Genomic DNA, 27,767 nt, shown 5'->3' with positions numbered 1-27,767 from the left:
GTATGTTAAGGGTTATTGTCCTGCTAAAAGGTGAACCGCATGCCCATCTTCAGTTTTAGAGCAGAGGGCCACTGATTTTCCTCAAATGTGGGTGTACATGGCAGCATCCATTTTTCCTTCAATCTTGAACCAATTGCTCAGTCCCTGCTGAGGAGAAACATCCCTACAACTTAAAACCTTTTGGCAGTTGGACTGGGGAATTGTTGTTTGACCCTAAACACATAGCCAAAAAAAAAACAAAAAACAAAAAACAACGCAGTGGCTTAAGAATAGGAAGGTCAAAGTCTTTGAGTGGCCAAGTCAGAGCCTGACCTAAATCCAATAGAAAACATGTGCATGAACTTGAAGAGAGCAGTACACTATTCACCCTGCAATTTGACTAAAACTCTAACAATTCTGCAAGGAAGAATTTGCAAATAATCCCCAATCCAGGAGTGTGAAGCTAGTACAGACATATACAAACAGACTGAAGACTGTCATGAAAGTAGCTCTCCAAAGTATAAAATCCAGGGGTATGATCACTTTTCAAACCCTGTTATTCTAGTTTTTCTTCTTTTATAAATTTTTTGAACTATTGCATTTCTCATTACTTGAATGTTATAAGGCAAATTTTGTAAATAAAGCTGGACATTTTTTATTTTTAAATGGCTTTTGATTTCAGGCTGTAAGACAAAAAAATGTGACTATTTCAAAGCGGTATGATGATTCTCTATAGGCACTGTAAAAGGTAAATTTGTGGAAAGTCCCTGCTGAAAAACAAAAAACAGCTAAAACCAGCCTGAGATTTGCTGGTCTTAGTTGGTTCACAATGGTCACCTAGCTTGGCCAGCCTGGTGAAGATGCTATTCAGCTGCCTGCGAGGCTAGCTGATCTAGAAGTTGGTTGATTTTTTTCAGCAGGGTTGTCAGGAGACACATTTTAAAATATCATGCACACACAACACTTCAACAAAAAACATTTAACATCAACGAAGAAGGCTGTAACATCTAAATGATGCAAGTAGTTGCCATGCTGGTGGCCAAGCAGAGTTCATTAGTATGAGCAATAGATCACAATCCCAGCCTCATGTCTTCCTCTCTTAGATTGCTTGCCATCCGCTTTAAATTGAGCTTCAGGCCTGGCATTTGATTTCACATCAGTGCACTTAGTGAATTACATGGTTGGATACCCACAAGGCCCCCAGTTCCTTTATGGTCACTACATGACTATTGACTAAAAAGGGATTTGCTCTTTGTTTCTAACCTGCAGAGTTAAAGTATGCACCATAGCTGCTTATACAAAACATATTGCTACAGCTACTTTTTAAGTAATTAATTACCTACTAGGGTGTTGTTTTAGCATGGGACTGGATGACACATGCCTGCAACCTTTAATAAATGGCATTTCCTTTGGCAAGATAGCCCATTAGTTTCACTTGTGAAAACGTCATTAGATGAGATATAGGTTAAACCTAGCAATGCCAAACAGCCTTGTCAACATGTAGCAAAACTTTGCTCTTTATTTAGCTTTATGACATTTTATTACCAAGCCTATAAAATACCTAGTTTTTGAACTTGTTTGAGGTAAAAGAAGAGCTGGTGGGTTTTTACCACCTATACTTTAAGCAAGTGTGTGTATGTTTTGAATCACATTACTATGAACTAATGAAAAGTTGTACTATAAGACTATGTATTAATACTCGAGGGTGCAGCAGTGACAGAGACGTTTTAAGGAACAATGATAAGGAACTCATCCTCTCTATTAGGACACCATACCATTTGCTACTACGCTGAAGTCACCATCAGTTAGTTGTACTGTACTTTTATTTAAAACAAGGGTGCAATAACCACACTTTAACAAAAAGGACAATATACTTTTTTAATTTCCATATCAGATGATGTATTCATGATAGAATACAACAAAGTAAATCAGATTTCTCCATTTCCTTGTAGTCATCACTAAGATTAAATCCACAGAATACAATACACACACATAAATGATCAATAAACAAACCATGTTTAAAAGAAAAATCAGTAAATCAACATTATTTGGAAACTTCTAAGTGTGAACACAAACACACAGAGCACTATATCGTGTATCAGATCAGCAGTGTTTTTTTTCTGGCTTCTTTTAAATTGAATCGGACAATTCACCAAAAAAAAAAAAGTTAATCTTATATTAAGTTCTTGCTTAGCTTGCCAATACAAAAACATTACATGGACTTTTAAATCACTCCTCTTGGTCACAAAGAAAAACAGAAGTAATATGTTCAGTAACGTTCTTTTGTAGTCTTTATATGCATCTTTTCAGTGTGATCTGTGAATGATATCCATACCAAAATAAATCAGTGCTTTTCATCAGGGTGATTTGAGGAGACTCATTGGTATATAATGTATTGGTGCAAAAGTTTGTTTTACTTGTAAGAAAAGCACACAAGAATAGACAGCCTCCCTTCCATCTGCACCTGCACAAAACATGCACAAAGACAAACTCAAATGGTAAATGGAGGATTGCCACCAGAAGAGGGAACAGAACATGCAGATTGTTGCATCTCCACTATCAAAAACAAATGCACACAAAAAACTGATATATAGCACACACAAAGACAGCAGCAAATAAACCCCTAGCTTAATAACACAAAATTACCGCAATCTTAATATTCAACAAACAGAGATATTTTTAAAAAGAGAAAAGGGAGTTTACTCAGCAACTGTGTAGTGCTTCTGGCTGGATAAATACAGAATTCACTTAAAAGATATGGAGACCCAAATTACCAAGAAAAGAAAGAGGGGTGAGCTTGTTTGCACATAACTACAAAGAAAATAAATAAACCAAGATTTTAACTTAAAGCACTGACAACTGTTTGTGTGCTTACACAACTTTATGCTGAAACCAAGAGACCCATGCTCTGATTATGAAGGATTCATTAGTTGAGAAAGGTTTCTCTCAAGAGCCACACCAACTAAAGTAAACATGACACAGGGAAGGAATAAAGTAATGCAGGCAATGGATTTAGCTGATAACGTCACCTGTAAATATTTGGAATAAAAATGATATCTTTACATTTTGAAGGATGTCATATTTTTGGAGAGAGACAGTAATTTATTTAGAACTTGAGCTAACTGGAGGATGGAAACAGGAGGGATAAAGAGAGGTGTTGGGAATGGTCAAAATAATTAAGAATGATTTTTAAGGATTCAGTCAATGCTGAAAGCACAGTCTGAGGGAAATGCAAGACAGCAGGGGTTATTTTTCTGGCTGATCCAATCAAATTTAGGTGCCACTCATTCGGTTTCAGTCACCCAAACAATGCCCTGTAGTTGCGGTCTCATCTTGGTTTTCAGTTTCAGTTCTTCAGCACCAACTCATAGGATTGGTACACAAACTGCAAGACCTCTGACGCTCTGCACTTTATGGACAGCTGAGGAAAGAAATGGAAACAGAGGTGTTATTATAACTGAGAGACACATGAGCTAATATCTCTGTAACATAAAAAAAACATTGCCAAGGCTGGTCCCTGATGTATCAAAATAAGTTAATTTGTTAATATATGGAGATTTGAGTGCATGCTAAAAAAGTTTTGAAAGATGTTTCAAAGTGAGGCAACAGAAGGTGTCAGTTATAAAAACAACAGTAATACTGAAACCCTGCCAAAACACCATTATAAATCAAATTCAACAGCAGTGTTAAAGACTTAAACAAGCTTCAGCTTTACGACTAACATTTCCAATCTTTGTCTTATTACATTTTGAACAAAAGGTGAACTTAAGGCATTCGTTTCCAGTCTGCAAAGAGTACGCAACTGCTCCTTTTATCAGGCCTGAATAATACTCTACACCAGCACATGATGCAAACACATCTAGCTACATAAGCTTTATTTCATGTGAAGTTTCATTACGAAACATGTTGAAACAAGGGCTGTTGATTTAACATGTTAATTTAGTTTGATTAATTATGTGAAAAATAACATGTTCAAAATATAATGCAATTAAGCATGCCCCCTGCCCTGACCGTACATAAATTTCATAGTAAGGTATTTCCTAACATTTAATAAATTCAAGCTTAAAAGTACTGCCTTGATATTTTTGTGAATTCGCAGTCAGCAGTCAATATACCCTCATGTATATTTCAAACTACATCAAAACACATAACTGCGTTCTTCGAAGCCCTTCTCTGCAACTTTAAGTACTGGGGTTTGTTATAATGGGACTGTGAACTAGCTACGTGTTGTCCAAGCATTCGCCTCTGCATTTCAGTACATGCAAAGAGTATGTTTCTTTCCTTATTCCCCTTCAGCACCACAGTTTAAACATAACAAATGTAACATGTTCATAAGCATGCCGTGTTTATTTTTTAATCAGGTAAGAGCCAAATAAAAATGCACTTTTCATTTTTCATTTCATTTCATTCCTCAAGGATCTAAAGTGGCACTAACAGTAATGGACAAACAAATGTAGACTAATGTCAGAGGAGCAACTTTGTTTGGAGAGGTGAGCTTGAGAGGAAATCTACTGCAACACTTGATTCCTCTTTTGTCAAGTGAGCACTGCAGCAGACTTGAGTTTAGGCTTCTCACAGAACAATCAAAAGGAGGATAATCTGAAAGCCTGTGGGTATATACTCTTCCTTCTAGTGCAATATAATATCATAAGTAAGAAAAAGAGAGTGATAGAGGGTGAAGAGAGAGATCAATTGCACATTCTTTCTCTCCCAATTTCAGAGTTCTCCCTACTTCTATGAGATCACCCTACAGCATGAAATACTATGTTAAAAATAGTCCACATTGAAAGTGAAAATGCTGCACAACTCAACACAAATCACAGGTAATTAAAACACAAGATGTTTTGCAGCCTTCAAGTGGTGTTGGAAATATTGTAATTACGAGTTCCAAGCATATTAATGACCAAGCCATGTCATATTTACCATTAGGAAACTCAGAATTCTACTTGATACCCGAATTGATGAATTGTGACATCGGAAAGGGTGTGTTGACATGAAAGATGATTTTTGCAAAATGATTGAAATTTCAGTGCTTTATTTCAATATTACTAATTTGTTATACATGACAGATCTAATGGTCAACTAATTTAAAACCAATGACTCACCCTTCATAGTTTGTTTCATGCAAATTAATTAATAATTTGTTAGATATCATACATTAAATAAACCAAATAGGGCTGCAGGTGTATTTGCTTATACTTATCCAGTGGTACAACAGAAAAGTTTGTTGTGCATTAGCTTTATTTTGGATTCTTCCATATTTTATTTTCTAATTATATTTGTGACATGTCGTAAAAATGAAGGTCCGACTCGGATGCACTTGAAGGCAGCATTCTTTCTGCAGTTATGAAATAGAAACCAATAAAACAAGCAATATTTCATGGCTGGTTAGAGCAAAATCTCAGATCAACAAGGATACAGACTTTATTGTTTGGCCCTTTATCACATCATGCCTGGTTAGAACACGGTGTACAGTGCTCATTAAAATACTTTCAACACATTACAATTCATACAAACCGACTGATACATTAGCTGAATGAATATGCTGAAAATATCTAAGCAGCAGCAGGCAGTCCTTATTAATCAAATTCCTGTATTCACTGCTTCAAATTTTAAGCTCCGTCACATTTGGCAGATTAGGTATAGCTCCATGCAGCATGTAGTGGGCGTGCACACAAACCAACAGCGATGACACCACCACTGACTTGTTTTGTGGCATCAGCTTCTTGCATGCGGAGGTGTTTTTATTAACAGTTGCATTGTTTGATCATTTGCCTCAAGAGATGGAGTGAGAAAAAGGGAAAGAGAGATACAGCACAGGTGGGTGGTAGGCATGAACCACAGAATGAAGAAAGTGTGGATGGTGTGACTTGGAGACATATGAGCAGGTTGCAATGTTGGAGAAGAACGTAATCAAAAAAATAATCAAAACATTTAAAAAGATGACATGGTGGGAAGAGGGGTAGAGTAGAAGCAGTGGGGCGCTACACTGAGTGCTGTGGAAGAAGAGGCAGCCATTTCACCCTGCATCTCTTTCCTGGTTGCCCACTAAAGCTAAGCAGGGTTGAGCCTGGCCAGTACCTGGATGGGAGACCTCCAGGGGAAAACCAAGGTTGCTGCTGGAAGTGGTATTAGAGAGGCCAGCAGGGGGTGCTCACCCTACGGTCTGTGTGGTCAATTCTCAGTTGCCTCTGCATCTGAAACTGTCAAGCATCTTATCGCGTGGCTTGTTGAGCGCATTACCGTGGAGGCTTTTATACATGTAACATTACTCTTTTACAGTTGAAGTCAGAAGTTTACCTTAGCCAAATTCATTTAAACTCAGTTTTTCACAATTCCTGACATTAAGAAAACATTCCCTGTCTTAGGTCAGTTAGGATCACTACTTTATTTTAAGAATGTGAAACGTTAGAATTTTAGAGAGAATGATTTATTTCAGCTTTTATTTTTTTCCCATCATGTTCCCAGTGGTCAGAAGGTTACAAACACTTTGTTAGTATTTGGTAGCATTGCTTTTAAATTGTTCAACTTGGGTCAAAGTTTTGGGTAGCCTTCCACAAGCTACTCACAATAATTTGCTGGAATTTTGGCCCATTCCTCCAGACAGAAGTGGTGTCACTGAGTCATGTTTGTAGGCCTCCTTGCTCACACATACTTTTTCAGTCCGGTCCACAAATTTTCAATTGGATTGAGGTCAGGGCTTTGTGATGGCCTTAAGCCATTTTGCCACAACTTTGGGAGGAATGCTTGGGGTCATTGTCCATTTGGAAAACCCATTTGCGACCAAGTTTTAACTTCCTAGCTGATGCCTTGAGATTTTGCTTCAATATATCCACATAATTTTCCTTAGTTTGATGCCATCTATTTTGTGAAGTGCACCAGTCCCTCCTGCAGCAAAGCACCCCCACAACATGATGCTGCCACATGTTTCACGGTTGGGATGGTGTTCTTCAGCTTGCAAGCCTCACCCTTTTTACTCCAAACATAACGATGGCCATTATGGCCAAACAGTACAGTTTTGTTTCATTAGACCAGAAGACATTTCTCCAGAAAGTAAGATCTTTTTCCCCATGTGCACTTGCAAACTGTAGTCTGACATTTTGAGGCGGTTTTGGAGCAGTGGCTTCTTCCTTGCTGAACAGCCTTTCAAGTTATGATTCGTTTTACTGTGGATATAGATACGTGTCTACCGGTTTCCTCCAGGATCTTCACAAGGTCCTTTGCTGTTGATTCGCACTTTTTGCACCAAACTATGTTACTCTCTAGGACACAGAATAGGTCTCCTTCCTGAGCGGTATGATGGCTGCATGGTCTTATGGTGTTTATACTTATGTACTATTGTTTGTACAGATCAACGTGGTACCTTCAGGGGTTTGGAAATTGCTCCCAAGGATGAACCAGACATGATGAGGTCCAAAAAAATGTTTTTAACTTAGTGCATTTAAACACTGGAATTGTGATTTAGTCAATTAAAAGTGAATCAATCTGTCTGTAAACAATTGTTGGAAAAATGACTACTTAGTTGTCCTAAACGACACGCCAGAACAATAATAGCTAATATTAAATCTGTGGAGTCCTTAAAAAATGTGTTTTAATGACTTCAACCTAAGTGTATGTAAACGTCTGACTTATTCTGTGTGTAAACATACATGCATGCACATTTTAATTCAATCTCTTTCTCCAAGGGCTCAAGTACATAAAAATTCTGCTATTGGGAATGAAGCATGATGGTGTGCACTATTCTAGGTACACTTGAGATCTGTGACATTAATTGGTTTCCAACAATTGTGCCTGAAACTTGATTCATGTGGGATTTGTGAGAAATTGAGAGAAGAACCATAGGCTCTACATTGGGCAAAGTGATGACCAAGGGCTGTTCTAGTGTCAGTGGATAATCTGGGATTAGCCCAGAAATTTGGGATGCGTACGGGGCCATCCTTTGAAATATCAAAATATAATAGTTTATTAAAAAAAAAAAAAAGTGTTTACATATGTGAGATGTCATTTATATAGTAAATCTTTAAATATTACTGAAACTAAAAGGCCTGAGTAAACTTCTGTTGTTATTGATCAAATTTAATCATCAACACAGTCTGCGCGTGGCCCAGAGTTTCTCAACACGCAGACAGTGCCTGCCTGGCATCATGCGTTCATAAAAAGAATTTTGCAGCTTAAAGTTTAGCAAATTCTTGGAGCACATTTGTAAATATTACACCCTATAGATTTTAGGGTTATACTGTATATCTTGATATTTGGTACTTGCTGCATCTGGATGGACCAACACTTGCATCTTGTTGTGAGTGCCACTTTTGTGAGTGCTCTTCATGTGAATGTGCACACATGAGTGCTGGTAAGCATCCACTGACAACACAGCGCATGTGTATTGAATTGAGTCTGTATTTTGAATTATCGATAATGAGTGGAAAGACTGGTATCATTAATGTATATATATTTAACTAAATATTAAAAATATATTTGTATTTAGTGTAGACTATATACTGAAGATCTGGTACTTTTGACATCACTACATGACAAAAACAGGGCTTTCCTGAAAATATCCAGGGCTTAAGCCCGGTAGCCCACACCTAGCGCCACCCATGTTGATTAAGACAAATTCTACCAACCAAAGGGATGAAAGAAAGAACTGACAGGAGGATTGTCATCTTTTCTTTACAATCTTCATTCCTTATCTTCATCCACCTAGGAGTCCTAAAATTCTCTCTCTGACCAAAAGCATTGGCTCATTCTGGAAACCTAGCAAGCTGCCTACATTAACAGCATTTTTGGCCATCATAATGGCAGGTTTCTCGTGAACGAGCTTGGAAAGTGGTGCCGATTGTTGCCTCCGTTTTATCACCCGATGTCTGTGTCTGTCTCTCTCTCTCTCTGAAAATGAATCGGGAAAGGGTGGTGAATGCGTCCCATGTAAAATTGGCTTTATTGATCTGTGTGAGCGTGTGTGTGTGTTTGAGCGGCACTTGCTAGTCTCTTCAAAGCTACTACAACATCCTACATGTCGCTCTCCATTTACACTTACTGAGTAGTTGGGGTTCCCAGTCTGCATACGCATTTCAGCCAGCACCCATATGCCGTTGGTGAGTTTGATAGACTGGTACAGCATGTCCTGTCCATCCACTGTTCTCTTGGCGATGGTGAAGATATTACTGCCCTGCAGCTTGTTACTTGCCGTGTCTGTGAGAATAAAAAAGAGATTTAATACTCATTAATAAAACACACACTCAAATATCACAGGCATTCAGAAGATTAATTGAACCTGAGGGAGTCTCTATGGCAACAACTTTGCGAATGTTTATCTTTATCTACATGTTTCAATGTGCTCCACCAGCCACGAATTACACTGATTTAAGTCTCACAAACCTTACAAATTTGCATTTACACATTGCTTTCAAAAAGTATAATTAACACAGTAACGGTTCTCAGGTAACCACTTTGATATATCCAAACCATTAACAGAGTTTGATTCAGACTGATTCACGATTTGGTTTGACAGATTCATTAAAAAGAAAAGATTCAATTCCTTTGCATATTGGATAGACTAGTTGTCAACGCTGTGCAGTACATTCGTTCTGGCAAGCAACAAACAAGGACAATGAAAAACGGTGTTGTCTGATTATAGTTTATACAGTATATTGTTGCACAGAACCCAATCTTTCTCTTTCGTCATATTCAATTCAGACCACAAGCTCAAATTTCGGATAACTTTAAAATGATTTGGCCATGGGGCTGAGGCTTAAACTGCTGCTGCTGAATAGCATTGCAAGAAACACTGGTACCAGTTTATATTAATACAGTGAGCGAGAAAAAGAGATAGACACCCACTGTGCATTCATTAGTAATATCACTGTTAGTGTGTATGTTCACGACGGTGTGCTTCACAATTATTTCATGCAAACAACCATGCGGAAGAGGATCATTCCCCAAAAATCTGCCTGAAGTTAATTACACCCAGACATGCAAACAGATTCCCATTGCTCTTTAGAGACAGATGCGGATAGAGAGTTTGTGTGATTATTAAAAAGATAGTGTGGACGTTATAAAAAAAGCTTTGATAACTGTAGAGCTCTGCCCTCCACCATTTCTTTGCTCATTTGTTTTCATTTCCATCTCTATCTCACATTATCTCCACTCATCTGCTTCCATACACCAATGCATGTCAATTATTTAGGCCCATTACCTGAGTTGAGGTGGATGTCTTTGATTTGGAACTGTGTTTCATTCTCGTTTGGAATGTCTTTCCACGTGGCCAGGAAAATCTGACGGTCTGAAGATTCGAATGACAAAAAAAAAAAATATAAAAATTCTTGTGAGAAGGACAGCAATCTCACACACTTACACATAATTCTTAAACACTCATTTGGACACAAAACTCAGAGGTCAATCACATGTGCTCAAAGTCAAAATTGTTTGTGAGAAAAAAATAAATACAATTATTTCATGAAAGCACTGATGTCACAATCATCCGAAGCACTCCTGTTTACATCTGAGAGGACGCAGGCAGTGATTAAGGGTGTGCACAGACTCACTCACTCACCCATCTTTCCATCCTCTACAAAGAGCAGACTGATGGGATACTGGCAACTGAAGTAGAACACATCAATGTTATTCTTCACAGCTACCTGCAAAACAGACAAACACAGAAAGAGAAAACATCACTTTACTACTGAGATAAGAGACACACTTTGGATGTTAAAAAGCATTTAAACCACAATAAAGGTGCTGTAAATGATTTTAGCCATTCTGGAAGTTTCACCAGACTTAGCCGTTGATTGGTCACGTGCCCACATTATGAAACCTTGCACTTTTGAGTGTTTCCCCAGGACAGAATACCAGCACTTTTATGAGCCTATATGGGCTCCCTGCAAACGTGCACTATGAATGATTGGCTTAACATATTATCTGACCGCAGTCTGGGGACATCTTTTTCACCACTATTTAACAGGCCTAGGGCTGTTACAGAGACAGGTGTGATATTTAATGCCAACTATTTCAATGATATCTATAAGGAAATAAGGAAGTTTTCTGCATGTTGTTTAAAAAACCATTTAAAGCACATTTAAGAGCAAAATGGATTCAATTCACAATTTCTTCCGAAATGAATAAGCTTCCCTTTCTCCATTGCTTTCAAAGGAGGTACAGTGCTTGTATGTGCACACTCACATGTGCGCACACACAATATTAGGGAATGCCGGTCCTTTGATCATATCCTTTTACCTCGATTCTTTGTTTAAGTCCCTCTGTGGGCTTCCAAAGGTTGAGTTCATCTCCTTTGTGTGTACATGTATCTGTATGCCAGTGTGTGAACTTCAAACATGCTCAAATGCCTTTGAGGCAGTGCCTCACTAAGAGGATGCAAGATGCCCACTGACAGTTTGAGAAAAACAAAGTGAGTGTGTCTGTCTTGGGTAATCAGAATCAAAAGCACCTGTGCCAGTAAATATCCAGTCATGGATATTTGAACTCTGATCCATCATCAAAGCAGCAATATTCAACACTTTTGTAGCACTGTTATTTTTCCCTCTGAAGTCCACTTGTAATGTTTGTCAATGTTTCTTGCACCAAAAAGTCGTAAATACATTTTTCATTACCATTTCCCACCCTTTCTTTAACCCGTAAAATTACACAGACAATTTTGCTATTGCATCTTCTATTGAGACTTCCACAAATGAATGACCTTTGTTATGATTAGTGATAGACCGATATATTGTCCAGGCCAATTAATCAGCCGTTATTTGGCAATTTTGAGATTATTGTCCGATAACTGATGATTGGCTGATTAACAAAGAGGTCATTCCACCCAGGGTCATTTCAAAAATCTACCAACAGCTTTAATAAATGGAATTTTTGCTATGCTCTAGGCCATTACAAAAACCATATTGGTCGAACATTAGTTATGATTAGCAACCCTTCCATCAGGTTTAATTTGTTGATAACTGAACATAACACCATCATATAGATGTGTTGCTCTCTTGGCCATATTCATTATTATTTGCCTTGGGAATTCTGACATTGAATCAAGCTTACAGAAATTCACTTCCTGTGATATCATGGATATATTATCAGCAGTCATATGAAATTAATAATCACAACCTCTCTGAAAATATCAGCCTTTCTAATCCAGAGCTGCAAATGATTGGAAGCCAGTAAGCTAAAGTAAGTCCAGATAAAATGCACATGCAGAAACTGTATATTTAATATATGCTAGCATTATTGCATGCGTTCCATCAGTCCAGCAAAAGTGCAGAGGTATAAAATAAATGTTACCTCCTGCGACTCACAATGAAAATCCCACAATCATTATCAAACAGCTCTCTCGGTCACTAAAGCCCAGCTAATGACTTCAGTGATACAGACTGAACAGAAAGTGAAAGAGGTAGATTTTTGATTAACTATTAAAGGCCAATCTAACATCTGCACTCTTCTGAACATGACATTCACTGATCTCTCTCCAAGGAAGCTTAATGTATGCATATAATCTGAAAATGGTATTAATTATAATGGGAAACTATAAACCATTAAGATTAATTCTTAACATTAAAACACTATCTACTTTAAATCTCCTTTAAAAGTGGAAATACAGAGATTGAACTAAGAGCAACATCTAGCCAAATAAACATTTTCTAGCTGAGCATAACAAGGAAAATGTATGCTGCAATACTTAGATATTGAAAACTGAGAAACAGAACCCTCCTTCCTATGTTGGGCACTTACTTCATCCTACTGTTAATGTGTTACAAGCTCCACACAATATCCTCCCTCAATTACTCAGTGATTACTCTGCACCATAAGAGACCATTTTAATCAGCATCCTCATCCTCTGCCTTCCTCTCGCAGTCTCTGTGGTCTGTTCCCCAGTGGAGAGTATTGAATGACTTCACTGAGAGAGATAATCAGGCCCAGTTTATTCAGACCGCAGCCCCTATTGCTGTACTGCTGCAGACCTAAAACCCTGATCGATAGGGGACAGAAGTTGACATGGATAAAGAGAGAAGCCATAACACTAATTATATTTTTACCCAGTAGCCGCCCACACCTTGTGTTCTTACAGTGCCTGGAGTTGCTTTGTCAGCTGTATCCTCTGGCAATGTTAACTGGGAGCTTGCTTTGTTGCTTCATGTGTTGGGGTACGTATACAAGCACAACACTCATGCAGCATTTCATACCATGCGTACAGTACGATGCTACATTAATGCAGTAAGAATGTTACCTGAAGATTGGTAAGAGGTTCCATTTTCATGACGGGGCCGCTTGTGCTGAGAGGCAGGCTGACATCAATAGTCTGATTGGGGCTGAGAGGAGTGAGAACCTGCAGAGGACCAGCAGGGGATAGACCAAAACTACAGAAAGACAGAACAGTTAGCTCAGTTTTTAACTTGGGGTATGCTTCATATTTCAGTATAATGCTTCAAAAATATAGCCTTGATCCATAGATTGGTGCTTGCTAAGGAAAGCACCATAATTACTACTGCTTCGGACAAGGGATTTCAACAAACCTCTAACTAGTGATGCATCAAACTGAAAATGAATAGCTGAAACCGAAGAATTATTTTCTGCCAAGAATTTTCATTTCAGTGTATCACTAGTTAGAGGTTTGTTGAAATCCCTAAACAAGCAAGCAAAAATTATCATTTTAAATGTGACTTTGTTGGGAATAATTACATTCAGAGAATATCATAAATACTTGGGGGTTTGACTTGGGTCAGTCAAAATGCTTTTTATGGAACCACCCAGAACACCTTAGCAACTGCACAGCAACGTACCACTTATATATACATGCTTCAAAAAATGTACAAATCAAGTTATATAAATAAAAGTACAACATTCTGTTGCCCTATAATTTGTATTTATACAAAGGTCTAGATCAAAGTAAATCTTTAATATTATCAAATGTATGCATGCCTAGCATCCCCCTATATTATCCTCCTGTCTAAACCATATAAATAAAAGCAAGGTTTTTCAGGAAGGCCTCCAGACAGATTTGTAGAAGGAAACTAAGAAACAATATCCATCCCACCTGTTCCTGTTGAACTGAATGGCAAAGTCAGTCATAACGCTCATAGCTTTGTTGGTGAGAGACAGATCCATCTGTATGACCCCACCACGTCGGGCAAACGTCCCAGAAATCTCCAGCCCTTTAGCCTTCATGGCTGGTAACCACATCTGAATACAATAAATTGAGTGTGTTTGGGACAGAAAGAAAGTAAGGGGTTTCGCACACACAGGACATGTTCTGTCTGCACCGTTTTTGTTGGTCTCATTATTGTATTGGTCTGTAAAACTGTTGGTCGATATACTCAAATGAAAATAGATATTTTTGGCCATTTTAGCATCTCACTCCATGATCATTGTGACAGTGGCTCATCAAGACATGCAAGTGTTTTAAGATAAAAACTAGTTCAACTTTTGTTATGTAGCTCATCAGCGAGCTTTAAAATGATGGGTTAATCAGAAGCTGGGGAGGGGTGGACCTTTTGAGACCCCTGCGCTCTGAATTCGATTTCATTTAAAAATACAAGAGCACATCCTGTATGTATGCCTCCTAAGAGTCAAGAAAACACGATGGCATTACAAATTGACTAAAAGAAGGGAAACTGCTTATAAAAGACTGCTGAGGTCATAAGCTGAGTTATTGATTGAGAGTATTGATCAATTCAAGACTTACAATTTTAGGTGCAACGTAGGATCCTGTTGGCATGCAAACACCCCCACCAAGGTCAAAGAGGTCTCCCAATCCACCTCCAACAGCAGGAGCGCCTACGAGAGCAGCAGGCATGGCTACTGGGGCCGTCCCCAGACTGGAACTCATCTGAGTAGAGGAGTATTACAATCAATTACAACCCTTCTAAACTGTTACGAGACCACCAGAAAAGCAGCATGAAGAGAAATTAACTAAAAATACATGGAGGTAGAAATTAACCGCCGTTCATCAGCTTCAATAATTAATGAAGGCAAACCCCTCTGTTGATGCTAATTCTCAGTTCTAAGTGAATGAGGCACATAAATCAAATTGTGTGTGAACTTTGCTTTACATCCTTTTTTAACTTACCGAAGGACTTCCACTGATGTCTCCCAGCTGGAAAAAATAAAAAGGACAAAAATTGAGTCAGGATCAACAGTAAGGAAAGATGCTGCTATTAAGGATTATTATGAAGAGGGTGATGAAGGGGGAACAAGCTCAGTGGGAGGTGGATGACAGAAAACAGCAGGTGAGCTGATAAGGAAGCGGTGTGCTATTACGGCAACTTCTGAGAGTACTGAGGGCCACGTCTAAGTGCTTTACTCTCTCTACATTATTTTATTTTATTTATTTTGTAAAACAAATAAACAACATACTACAATACTACACTTACATTCACAGACCCCCCAAAAACAAAACAAGACAGAGCCTCTCTGCCATCCAAAATATTAACAAAGTTGCAGCCAGATCGAAACAGAATTTTTTGCAACTTTGCAACTCCACAAATGAGAAGAAAACATCCCACATGTAACTAACACTCAGTGTTTCCAAATGCATTGAACTTCTTAGCGCTCAAAGTTAAGAATATATGATGACAACCACACATTCTTGCGAGCAATAACTAATAAAACAGGTATTTTACCTCCTTAGTTAGGTAAACAAAGTAATTGTTGCCATCAAAATGTGGTAATTATTGAATGTAATTTGTGTTTAGATGAATACTACAAATTCCATAAAGTATTAAAATAAAAAGTAAGTTTTGCAATGAATGATAGGGCTAAAATAAAACAATATACAATTTTCAGTTAACTGAAGGCAACAGTATAGTAAGCTTAGGTTAACTCCACATCATGCTTTGTGAAACAACCTAACCTTTAACCAGTGTGTACATCCATTGTCGGCTTTTGCATCCAATGGTGATTTAAATTAATGATTAGTATTGTCAAAAGTGAAGCGCAGTTTTGCCGGGTTATGTAGGCCATAGGAAATCCCAGCCTGCTTGAGCTTGGATTTCACAACGTTGAAGGCAGCTCTTCAACGACTTAACTCGGCGCTCATGTCTGGAACTCACGCACTATTTTATGTAAGCTCGCTGCATTTCCTGGAGGCTTGGAGAATCCTGGCCTTGTCAGAAAAGTATTGCAGGCGATCATTGCTCAGGCCTGTCACCAGTGTGGGGTTTTGGAACTGGATCGCGGTGAGCACGATCCAGCATTACTGATTGAAGATCTGGCAAATCATGACCTTGCACCTCAGTAAAAACTAGACTTAAAGTTGGAAGGCCTGCCATTTTCTGCACCCTCGGGTATACCAATTATCCTTATATTTTGGTGACAAAACGTATTCAGCAGTCCCTTTTTTTTTTTTTGCTCTTGTAGCTTTTGATAGATCTTTCTGACTAGAAATTGTACATTCCACTGCCTCCTCAGAGTTGTGCTGAGAACTGAGCAATGTTTCCATATCTGTCATGGTGATAGACATTGTAGCCTGCTTAACCTGTATGGAGTGGAATTCTCCAGAGTTTTATTGTAGAGTATTACTTCTGGTCTTGGTATCTTTCTGTAAGGTTTCGATGAGCAGTTCTATTTCTGTGTGAAAACTCGCCATCTCTGATTATTGGTATCTGTCATCTGATTTCAAGAGGATGCCAACTCAGCTTTCACCAGCTGAAAAAGTGCATTGTCCTCTGGTGTCAGAGATGTGTCGACACGGTTGATAATATTACTGGCAGCTTCCATGTTATCTTGCTTCAGGCTGGGGTTATCAAGGCGAGCCTGCTTTGCCGTCAATTTTTTTTAATGGATATACTCATCATTTTGGAGGGAATCAATTGTCAAAGTAGGTACAAAATGTTCGAGATAAGACCATCCAACTTTAAAATGTTGAGCGTGTCTTAAATTAAAATTTTATTTGAAATTGTGTAAAAGCACACAGAACTTGTGACTACTATTTTCAATATACAAAACATTTTGAGACACACCTGTGTGTGTGTAACTAGAACTATCACTACAAATGTATCAAGACAACACAAAGGAGTTAAGCTGCTCTTAGAGCAGGGGTGTCCACCTTTTTATAGGAATATAACATAATTTGTCCCACTGTTGAGAAAATATATGAAATTCATTTTCTGAATACTGGATGTCACCATCATGTACAGCCACATTTAACAGCGCATCATGTCCACTAGTGTGTTCTCTTTCCAGTCGCCACCAGCTTCATCCACTGGCAGACTTCCAGATTTCCATTGATCAAGCGACATGCAATAAGAATGATGCATTTTTTGTTAAAGGACTGGTATCATGTAAATTTGCATCAGAGAAAAGTTACTTCATAACAGGAAAATGTTATCTGATTCTGATTATTGTAATGGGTCACACTCAATACTGCTCAGTATGAGCTCTATATGTGCTTTGCAGTGAAACTGAAATAGTAAAAAGACGTGGCCACAACACCTTATTTTTCTTCTGCATTTGGCCCCCAATAAAAAAGTTTGGACACCCCTGTCTTAGAGACATTGCATACTGATGTGAGACCAGTTTCTCATGTTTTCTCATGATGGTCTATATTCATCTTTAAGGGGACTGGTCTAAGATCAGTACAGAGGAATAACTCAAGGACGAATCAAAAGTTGAGAACACCCACACAAATCTCTCTCTCACTATAATCAGAAGATGGCTGAGGAGACTGTACTTCTGTCCTGTGGGAAACACTCGGCTGATAGAGGAATGTGAAATAGATCAAATGGTTTCAAATAAATCAAAAGAGAAGTAATAAGGGAAATTATGTTGGGGATGAACTGTTTATTAGTGCTTTTACTAATGCTGACCAATATTTCTAAAACTCAACTCTAAGAATTTTCATATGTGTTATGATAATATAAACAATTCAACACCATCTTAAAAGATGCTTAATGCAGATATTCATTAAATGTTACAACAAAAATGTAATGCAGTGTTTAATAGCACAATATCGGGCTACAAATTCAGAGGTAAACTGTCATCAATGAAACAGCCCTCTGCTGGTGTGAAAAGCAGCACCATTACCCATTTTAGAGGTTAAATTAAATTGATTGAATTAAATTGCATGATATGAAAGAGCGATTGTCGGATTTCTCTTTCACTTAGTTTAATTACCGTATCTGATGCGTCGCCCATCTGCAAGTGTAGCGCAAGGATAAAAAAAGAAGAAGAGAAACAAGTAAAAAAAACAAACAAAAGAGAAAGAGGACCAGAGCGGAAATTCTGGCATGGAAAGTTTACTCTAATTATGCAAGACCATCTGTGATTCTCAAAAGACACAATAACACTGGTTAAAGGGATTTTCGGTGTGTGCCTTTTCGATTTGGGATCAGAATCCACTCTTTGATGATCTTGATTTAGTAAAGTAGGCCTGGATCCATTCCACAAGCCGTGTGCTAGCTAAATGTACAGTGCGTGCCATTTACAAACAAACATCACCTAAACAGGCCTGATTCTTTATACAAACAATGCTGTAACAGGAACAGATGGGTATATTCATTTTATTAATTACACATTCACTTCATATTATTTCATCACAAAAGGTGTGATTCGATTTGGAGCAAGCAAGAGAAGGTGGATCAAGTAACATACCAGACTATCCAGACCTCCTCCCAATAGGTCCATGGCTCCCATCTGCATAGACGGCTGAACTGAAGGGACAGTGGCAGTGGGTGGGGCCAGGTCCAGGTTCAACAGGTCACCTAGAAGATCACCCTGTGATGGAATGACAGCAGGTGGAGCTTCAGAAGGTCCAGACTGGACAACATCAGGGCTTTCGGCACTCTCACCACTGAAAGAGAGGGCGCAAAACAAGAAGACAGATTAACTAATATTCAAAAATCCTCCACAGGTTAAATGAGTAAATATATTAAAAAAAATTTCCACTTGGGATACACAAAAGTAGGAATGTCCGATACTGGTTTTGAAATCGGGACCGATACCGCACTCATGTACTTGTAAAAATGCTCTGATATCAAAAACCGATACCACACGACATAAGAATGTCATTCCATAAACATTCAGCACACAAATTAAAATCACGCTATGCCCTAGCGAGATTATTTAGCTACAAAAGCTGCGATTTAATTAGATAAATAAAGCATATATTTTGCATGAGCAGCGCGCTTCAAATGTGAGCGCTTGTGGATGTGGAAAAAAATATATATTTTCATTTTAATGAAATTATTTATACACCATTTTGATGATAACATTTAAATAAACTATTGATATGGAATTTAGAAAAAAAGACAAAAAAAAAAAAAAGACAAAAAAAAAAAAGTATCGGACTCCGTATCGTTGAGTACCAAAAAGGAAGTATCGGTACTTGTTCTAAAAAAACAAAAAAATTCTAAAAAAAACAAAAAGGTATCTGGAAGTCCCTACACAAAAGGCAAGCATATAAACAAATCAGAGACTCACGAGCCAGCACGTGCAGTGAGTCTCTTGTGCTGAACACCACGGCTGCCTTCCACAAAGGCACTGGGGGGTTTGTGATAGACAGAGGCCAGAGTACCGATGTGGCATATGAGCTCCTCCAGAAGTGTGGGCTCAATCAGGTCCGTCTCCTCAGAGATCAGCGGCTTTTCGGCCAGCACTACCTCTTTAGCTGCCACAGGGTCAGTGGAGAGCAGACGCCAGTAGATGTAGCCGCGATCACGCAGGTCAGGGTTATCAGAATCCTGGAAATTTAGAGAGAGACCAAAACACAGGGAAAGTGAAATTGATCAATAGAGAACTGTGTGTAATCACTTTCCACTTCATATTATGTGACAGCACAGCTGCATAATTATGACAAAAATTTGAATTGTCGATTATTTGTATACTACATTTCCTAAATATTTTAATTGTGTTTATTAATAAATCTTGATTAACAGAATTTACACAAGTTATTTTGTGTTTAGCAACTGCATACCAAATTCTTTATGCAGGCTCCACATCCAAAACCACTTACAGCTATTTTATATATCAGTAAGTCAAGACTTCACACTGATCCTCTCAGCTGCATAAAAAAAAAAACCCACTGTATTCATGCACACAGCAGACATGCAACGTTTTGGCTATAATGCTCACCCACTGCATAAAACATGTTGCAAATAGAACATTTTGACACAATGAGAGTAGGCCTGAAATGGAACGCTGTAATGAAAACTTTTCACAACGAGTTAAATGCACCAGCCGTAATCATGACCTTGATCATTTTTTTTATATAGATTAATAGTGCAGCCCTATGTTGGAGTAAATTGTCTTGAAGGAAGAGAAATTAAGGGAGTATGGGTGACTCGGTTTTAATTGTTCTTTCCACAAAACCTTAAATGGACAGTGTCTTGAGTAAATAATGTAGAACTCTGCCTGAGGACTAATTCATCTGCCTGATAATATCAAGTGATGCAACAGCAAAACCATGGTGAGAGAATTTGATAGAGGAGGACATTTCTTATTCTGACAGACCCTGGCTGCGAGCACAGCCTTTGGCACTGAAACTCAAAGTTAATAATGACAAGATTCAATCTCAGATCGCAGTCTGACAGCACAGGCTCACAGCTTCTCTGAATAATAACAAGATCATAAACATGCTTCCTTAATCTTATACACACATTGAACTACTAAGCTACATCCCTCAGATGTACACTACCAGTCAAAAGTTTTGAAACACTTACTCATTCTTTATAATAATTTTTTTTTCTTCACATTTTAGAATAATAGTAAATTCATCAAAACTATGGAATAACAAAAATGGAACTATGGGAATTATGTTGTGACTAAACAAAATCCAAAAGAAATCAAAACGGTGTTATATTTTAGCATCTTCAAAGTAGTCAACCTTTGCAGACATGTACTCTTGACATTTTCTCAACCAACTTTTGAGGCATCACCCTGGGATGCTTTTTAAACAGTATTGAAGGAGTTTTGACTGGTAGTGTACATTAGGGATGCATTCTCAATTTGCTGGATTATGGGTTGTCTGAACGACAAGTTGGTCTTATGAAGGCCTGTATAATTAGACTGGTTAAGGTTCATGTTTAACAGACACCAATTAGACACGTTTCCTTACGATGCATCTTTGTAAATCAATCAGGTATTATAGAATAACTTCTTTAAAAAAGTAATATCTGGATTCTGAATTTCAGTTGATGGTGTGCTAGTAGGTTAATGAATTTCACATCTGTTCGAAGTGGGAGGACAGGACATCAAACAACAGGGACAAACATACATTTACAAGAGCAAGTGACTCCAACTTGTCCAGTTAAGAATACGACGATTAAAAAAAAAAAAAGAAGCAGGGCACCAGGCATGTATCCATAATATATATATTTATTAGGGCTGTCAATCGATTCATTTTTAATCTAATTAATTACATGGTGTCCCAATTAATTAATGGCATATACAAATATTTGCTGAGAAAGCCCCTCATATAACAATAATTCAATATATAATTATGAAATAATTATACATAGTTATCTTTAAAATATATATATATATATAAAATAAAAAATATATTCAGATAATTAAAATGCATTACATTCTTGTAGCAGAAGAGTTAATCATTGAGAATACCATTCAAAAAGCGGCTTTAGAATACAATGTATTGTTTACTACCATATTATTCATCATAATTCAATCATTGGCACACAGTTCACAGCAATTCATTTCACAAGTGAATCTGTCAATCGGTTCGAGATTTATTATGAGGTCTTGTTTAAGGACCCATCAATGTACACCTGCATCAGACATGCTTGTGAAGCGTCTCAGGTGCATTGCATCATAACTAGAAAATGTTTAGTTCACTGTCTCAAGTTAAATACTCAATCTTTAAACACATCTTGAGATCGCTTAGTTCGCATTTGTGCTCCTTCAAGTGTTTTGAATGCAAGAACGTAACGCATGTGTTGTTCTGCCTACTGAAGTGTTTTCTTCACAGTATAAACTGCGCGTTGCTCATACAGCTGAAATTTCACTTACTGCCCTTCTGGAGTAAACAGGTGGTATTTTTGTCAAATTAAAATCGCACTGAATTAACGCGACAGCCCTAATATGTGTGTGTATAATATATATATATATATATAAAACATGAATTACCCATTATTTAAATATAAAAGTTTCCTGTGCACTTCACTATCATTTGAGACATGTTCACCATTTAAAACCAAAGGCTTTTGTTTTCTAGTTTATCCTCTTATTGTCTGCCTGTGGCTACGAAAAGCAATTACAGCATTTTGTTAAATAACTACCAATCTACCAACTTCTCTAAATATCTTGTACACAGCTAAACACAAACTCTTCTGTGGAGTGAGTCAGCCAGCCAGCCAGCCAGCCAATCAGCCTTGCTTTTCTTTGACCCTGTTTACAACTGGTAAATGATACATCTCGGGTGATCCAATGACATGTGGTCAGTTGTGACACAACATCCATCTCAAATGCATCTCCTGTGACCACTTGTGTTTGAAATTCGAGGGGTGGGTCTCATGATTTCATTACGGCATACGTCAGTCACTATTTCTTTGTGTTACTACATGATAATAAACCGCGAAAAAGTCAGAAAAGACAAGTGTGAATAGATGCCAGACGCAGTTAAAATGTAATGCAGTTGAAATTTTATGAAACAGTGCAGAGCTCTCCCCCCATGCATTTGCCTTTTATGATTTTTTTTTTGCAGTCACACACTGACAAAGTGATTAATGTAAGTCATCATGAAATCAAAGATCCTCCAATTAAATTCCGAACAAAAGTGGTCACAGGAAATGCATTTAAAACATAGTAAAACCATCTTAATACAGGTGGAAACAAGACCTTTGAAATCTTAAGTTTCTGAGGATAGAAACGGTTTCAGACAGTGCCCTTAGGTATGAGCAATTATAGCTGTGGTGTTATTTTCTGTTATCAACTCTCTGTGTGTGTATCTAACCTGTGTGGCGAGACTGAGCACTTGTTGCACCAGTTCCTGGGTCTCAGTGGGCTTCTTCAGGAACAGCTTCACTATGGCTGTAAGCAGCTGGAGCTGTACCTGAAAGACAACCATAAAAAAAAACATTAGCACACACACAGACAAAACATGAAACCCATTCTCCCGAGAGAAAAGGTCCAGATTATTATTTAGGGTTGTCAAGTATTTCTTAATTAAGTAAACATTGCTTTTTCTCCAAGTATTCATCACTGAAAAATATACAAAAGTAATCAAATGTATAATACAAATTAATCTAGATTCTTTTAGATTTTGCCCATGACATTTGGGCAAATGTCATTTTTTCAAACTCTAATGGTTCCATATTGCTAATAAATAATGTGCATGGCAAAAGGCAGAAAATGACAACTTATTAGCCTTCAAGACTTGCTGGCCAACTAAATGCAAAAATATAAATCAGTGCCATCTCTCTGGTCTTCCCAGTTATTACAGTAATTATCATAATAGGCAGTAATTATCCATTTTCATTGGCTGGCTCTACTGTGCTTGCACAGGTTACTGTGCTTAAGTCTGTAGAAACAGTAGTATAATTATTTTTGTATTTATATTAGTATCAACTTGGTACCAAAATACTTTTTTTGTTTTTTACAAAATAATATTTTTGACACCCTTTGTACTAAAGTACCTATATTGCCCACATGCAACTTAAACACTTCCCCCTCAATTAAATGCACTCTCTACCAAAACACACCAAACAAGGATAATGCAGATCTGTCAGAGACTCCTTCCTCCCAATCAATGATAGAGATGGAGTAAGAAGAAATTAAAAGATACTGCCAGAGTGAATTAGTAAGCTTAACCATGACTGGCTGCTCAACAGCATGTGAACAGTTAAAGGAAAATATAAAAAGGCCATGCACTAAATATAATCTGTCAAAACTAGTTTGAAATCTGTTGAAACAGCTGTAAAGTCTACCCTTAACAGACCCACTCTTCGTATAGTCTTTTCTTATGCAAGAAACTTTACCATCAGCATTTTCACAAAAACAATAGACTGCTTACATAACACAACCTAAAAGGAATAGTTCACCCAAAAATTTAAATTATCTTATTTTCTCACCCTTGTGCATGACTTTCTTTCTTCTGCTGAACACAAAGATTTTTAGAAGAATATTTCAGCACTGCAGGTCCATACATTGCAAGTGAATGGTAATCAGACATTTAAACCTCCAAAAATCATATAAAAGGAAACATAAAAGTAGCCCATATGACTTCTTTGGTTAAATCTATATATTCAAAAGCAATATGATGAGAAACAAATTAAAGTCCTTTTTTTTTACTCTAAATCTCCACTTTTGCTTTCAATTTTACATCTGAATGCCTGGTGCAGGTTTAGTTTCACTTTCATATCTGAAAGTGAAGGTGGAGATTTAGAGTAAAAAAGTACTTACATTTTCATCTGTTTCTTAACCCACCTATCATATAGCTTTTGGAGACATGGATTTAACCACTGTAATCATAATGATTACTTTGATGTGATTTTTGGAGCTATACAAAAAAGGTCTGATCACCATTCACTTGCATTATAAAGACCTACTAAGTTGAGATAGTCTTCTAAAAATCTTTGAGTTCTGCTGAAGAACAAAACTGGGATGGCATAAATGGAGTAAATGAGGAGAGAATTCATTTTTGGGTGAACTATCCCTTTAAAGCCTATTCTGCTCTGGTAAAGTCCAGCAAAGTGTCAATACTCATTTTACATGCGAAGAGGATGTTTATACAGTATCAAGTCTAAAAGACAGAGCATCAAAAAGGACCTGTTTAATTATAATGGTCAGACATGTGGAAAATAGTAATGAACAACTAAATTATGACTTGTTTTGGTGCAAAAAACCCTGACTAGCATAAATACATATATCATTTTTATTTATTTTTTTAAAGTGTTTGATATGAACCTTTTAACTGCAAGTCACAGGCCATTTTCCATGAACCTTTTAAGTCCAAGACTAGACTTGATCTGAATCAAAAGCAGCTGAATGCAAACTAAACAGGAAACCTTTTTAGTCAATCTTTTTGGTTATCGCCTTCCAGTGCCTTTTTTCTAATGGAATGGTTTAATTTACAGTGACTTTTGTAAGCTTTAGTGCACTTCACCTGTGTGCTCTCATCATGGAAGCCTTCCAGGAAGCTCTCCAGCAGCTCATCAGCATTGTCAATCCTCTCAGCGTACTCTCCCACAATCCAGATCATGGCTGCCCGTGCCTCGGGCTCATCCAGAGAGTCAAGGTTCTCACACAGGGTGGCAATCACACTCTCATACCTAAGAAACACATTGCAGAAAAATGTGAAGCAACTAAGCAGCATGAAGAGCAAAAAGGGATGGGTTTAGTGAATCTTGATAAAAAGAAAATGTAGTTTTCTTAAGCACATAATTTTCAAACACATTCCATCATGGGAGACAGGGCAGAACAGACGCTGTGTCAAGATAAACCTCTTCTGCTTTCTGAGGGGTATTCACAGTGACAGGGATTGCAGGGAAAAAAGACAGTTTCAGCCAGAGCTGGTGATTTCCAGTGAAATGAGCAACAGCGACTTAACGCAAGTTAGATTTAATTTCTTTAAAGACATTTCTGCCTTTTACTCCTAGCATTGCAAAGTTAGAGCTCAACTTTATGCAAATTAGCAGCAACACATTGCGGCGACTACAAATGGGAGTGCAGCCACCGATCTGTCAACCTACAACACAGATACTCCACGGTCTCCAGTAAATACACTAAATCGCTGTCAGTGTCTGAACACCCCTATAGTCAGCCAACAAAATGTGATGTTAATCAGCTCAACAGAAAAGATGATCAAGTAGAGACAGAATAAGAGACACCAGTGCTATAAGATTTTGTTGACAAATGGTCATGGACATGTGACGTTATCTAAGAAACATACTTATTGGGGTACTTGCGGAAGATGTCCTTGATGACCACAATTGCTTCCTGCACCACATAATTGACCTTGGTCTGAATAAGGTCAAGCAGCGTGCTGACACAACGTTCTGCTGATTGCTGTGACAAGGACATACAACAGAAATGGGAGAAAGAGCAATCAACCATCTCCTTCATTAGACTGCAAAAAATGCAACCACTCAGAAATCAGTTAAAAGATGAAGCAATTGGTATTTGGTTCAAATCAGGGATAAATTGGGGTGATGACTTAAATAAAAGGGGTGAATTGTGATTAAAAATAGTGCTCAATAGATTGCCATTGTTAATTAAGTTAATAATTATGTCCCCCTAATTAGTGTCAGGCCAGCTCACCTCAACCTTTATTGCACAGCGGCCGATGGCTCGTACAGCTTTACGCACAAAATCTACGTCCACCTCAGTGGCATATTCCTTCAGCTCAGCCAGCACCTACTCAACCAAAATCCACACACAGATTCAGCACAGACTCTCAGGAGCACAAATGTGAAATGTTGATGTTACAATGTATACACTACAGTGTAATAAAGTAGATACAAACATAAATAATTAGGTATTGATAGGCAGAGATAATGTTCCACATTAGTCAGGTATTAGACTCTGAACTTCTCCACACTAGTGCTTTGAGAGAGGTCTGGGAGTTTGAGTGACATTTCAGTCACCTGAGCAATGTTGGCCTGAGATGCCAGACGAATCATTATGTCCAGCTTCTCCAGTTTGACATAAATCGGGTCATTATATTTCACAAAGAAAACTTTCATCTCATGCTTCAGGATTTCAGCGCTGTAAAACAGGAGTAATGAAAAAGGAAACACATTGATGAAATGGAAACTTTTAAATATAAAATTGAGTCTCATCTTGGGGTAACTGTCATTAAAAATTGTTTGTGCTGCACCGACCGTTTCTGTACGATGAGGTTAATGTTCCTGAGGGCGACGTACTGCAGTTCAGGCTCCGCTGAGAGCAGTGTGACAAGGGGAGGAGCCAGTTTCTTTAGCAGAGTGCCGTAATAGTCCAGATCTTTAGGTAGCATCTCCATAAACTTCATCAGAACCTTCACGGCAGACAGAACCACAGCAGAGTTGGCGTGAGACAGCCTTGGAGTTACACGCTCGCAGATACTGTTGTAGGAGGGAGAGAGATTAACATTTTTCAAAAAGGCATAGTTCATAAAAATGATCAGACTAAACACTACATTCTCTAGAAGTCTTTAAAAGGCAAAGACATGTTATGAAATTAAAAACTATATGATAGTTCACCCAAAAATTAAAGTTTTCTCATCATTTACTCACTTTCATGCCATCCCTGATGAAAAGGACTAACTTTCTTCTGCAGAACACGAAGATTGTTTAGAAAAATATCTCAGGTCCATAATGCAAATGCAAGTGAATAGTGGCCAGAAATGTGAAGGTTCAAAAAGCATATAAAAGGCAGCAGAAAAGTAAACCATACGACCCCAGTGATTAAATCAATTTCTTCAGAAGTGATTTGATAGGTTTGGGTGAGAAACAGATCAATATTTAAGTCTTCTATTTTCTATAAATCTCCACTTATACCGTCGTTTTTTGTTTTTGGTGATTTGCATTATTTGTACACATCACCACCTACTGGGCAGGTATGAGAATTTATAGTAAAAAAGTCCTTAAATATTGAGCTTTTTCTCATCCACACCCATCACATAGCTTCTGAAATAATGGATTTAACCACTGGAGTCATGTGGAATATTTTTATGCTGCCTTTATGTGCATTTTTGACCTTCAAAATTCTGGCCACCATACACTTCCATTGTATGGACCTACATAGCTGAAATATTAGTCTAAAAATCTTCATTTGTGTTCAGCAGAAGAAAGAAAGTCATACACATCTGGGATGGCATGAGGGGGAGTAAATGATGAGAGAATTTTCATTTTTCGGGCGAACTA

The 27,767-nt window shown here is 37.8% G+C and overlaps 1 protein-coding gene across 3 annotated transcripts in view; it reads right to left on the bottom strand.

Moving 5' to 3' along the window:
- Window positions 1-1,843: 1,843 nt before the first annotated feature.
- The window catches only part of LOC127627603 (AP-1 complex subunit beta-1), a 33,308-nt gene continuing 7,384 nt past the window's right edge, over window positions 1,844-27,767 (bottom strand). For 2 of the 3 annotated variants that reach the window (XM_052104067.1, XM_052104049.1), the window contains exons 7-23: window positions 26,745-26,966; window positions 26,508-26,628; window positions 26,182-26,277; window positions 25,814-25,929; window positions 25,028-25,193; window positions 22,877-22,975; window positions 19,393-19,652; window positions 18,565-18,763; window positions 18,088-18,108; window positions 15,044-15,070; window positions 14,660-14,803; window positions 14,012-14,157; window positions 13,205-13,334; window positions 10,532-10,616; window positions 10,175-10,261; window positions 9,017-9,171; window positions 1,844-3,400 (exon numbers count right to left, since the gene is read on the bottom strand). In XM_052104067.1, coding sequence (XP_051960027.1) covers window positions 3,326-3,400; window positions 9,017-9,171; window positions 10,175-10,261; window positions 10,532-10,616; window positions 13,205-13,334; window positions 14,012-14,157; window positions 14,660-14,803; window positions 15,044-15,070; window positions 18,088-18,108; window positions 18,565-18,763; window positions 19,393-19,652; window positions 22,877-22,975; window positions 25,028-25,193; window positions 25,814-25,929; window positions 26,182-26,277; window positions 26,508-26,628; window positions 26,745-26,966 — 2,149 coding nt within the window. In that variant the 3' untranslated portion in view covers window positions 1,844-3,325. The remainder of the gene's footprint in view (window positions 3,401-9,016; window positions 9,172-10,174; window positions 10,262-10,531; window positions 10,617-13,204; window positions 13,335-14,011; window positions 14,158-14,659; window positions 14,804-15,043; window positions 15,071-18,087; window positions 18,109-18,564; window positions 18,764-19,392; window positions 19,653-22,876; window positions 22,976-25,027; window positions 25,194-25,813; window positions 25,930-26,181; window positions 26,278-26,507; window positions 26,629-26,744; window positions 26,967-27,767) is intronic. The other variant, XM_052104058.1, reaches the window with a different exon arrangement.

This window comes from Xyrauchen texanus, chromosome 3 (assembly GCF_025860055.1).
Source record: "Xyrauchen texanus isolate HMW12.3.18 chromosome 3, RBS_HiC_50CHRs, whole genome shotgun sequence".
Classification (NCBI taxonomy): domain Eukaryota; kingdom Metazoa; phylum Chordata; class Actinopteri; order Cypriniformes; family Catostomidae; genus Xyrauchen; species Xyrauchen texanus.
The sequence above is the reverse complement of the archived record's forward strand: the minus strand, read 5'-3'. Positions and strand labels throughout refer to the sequence as shown.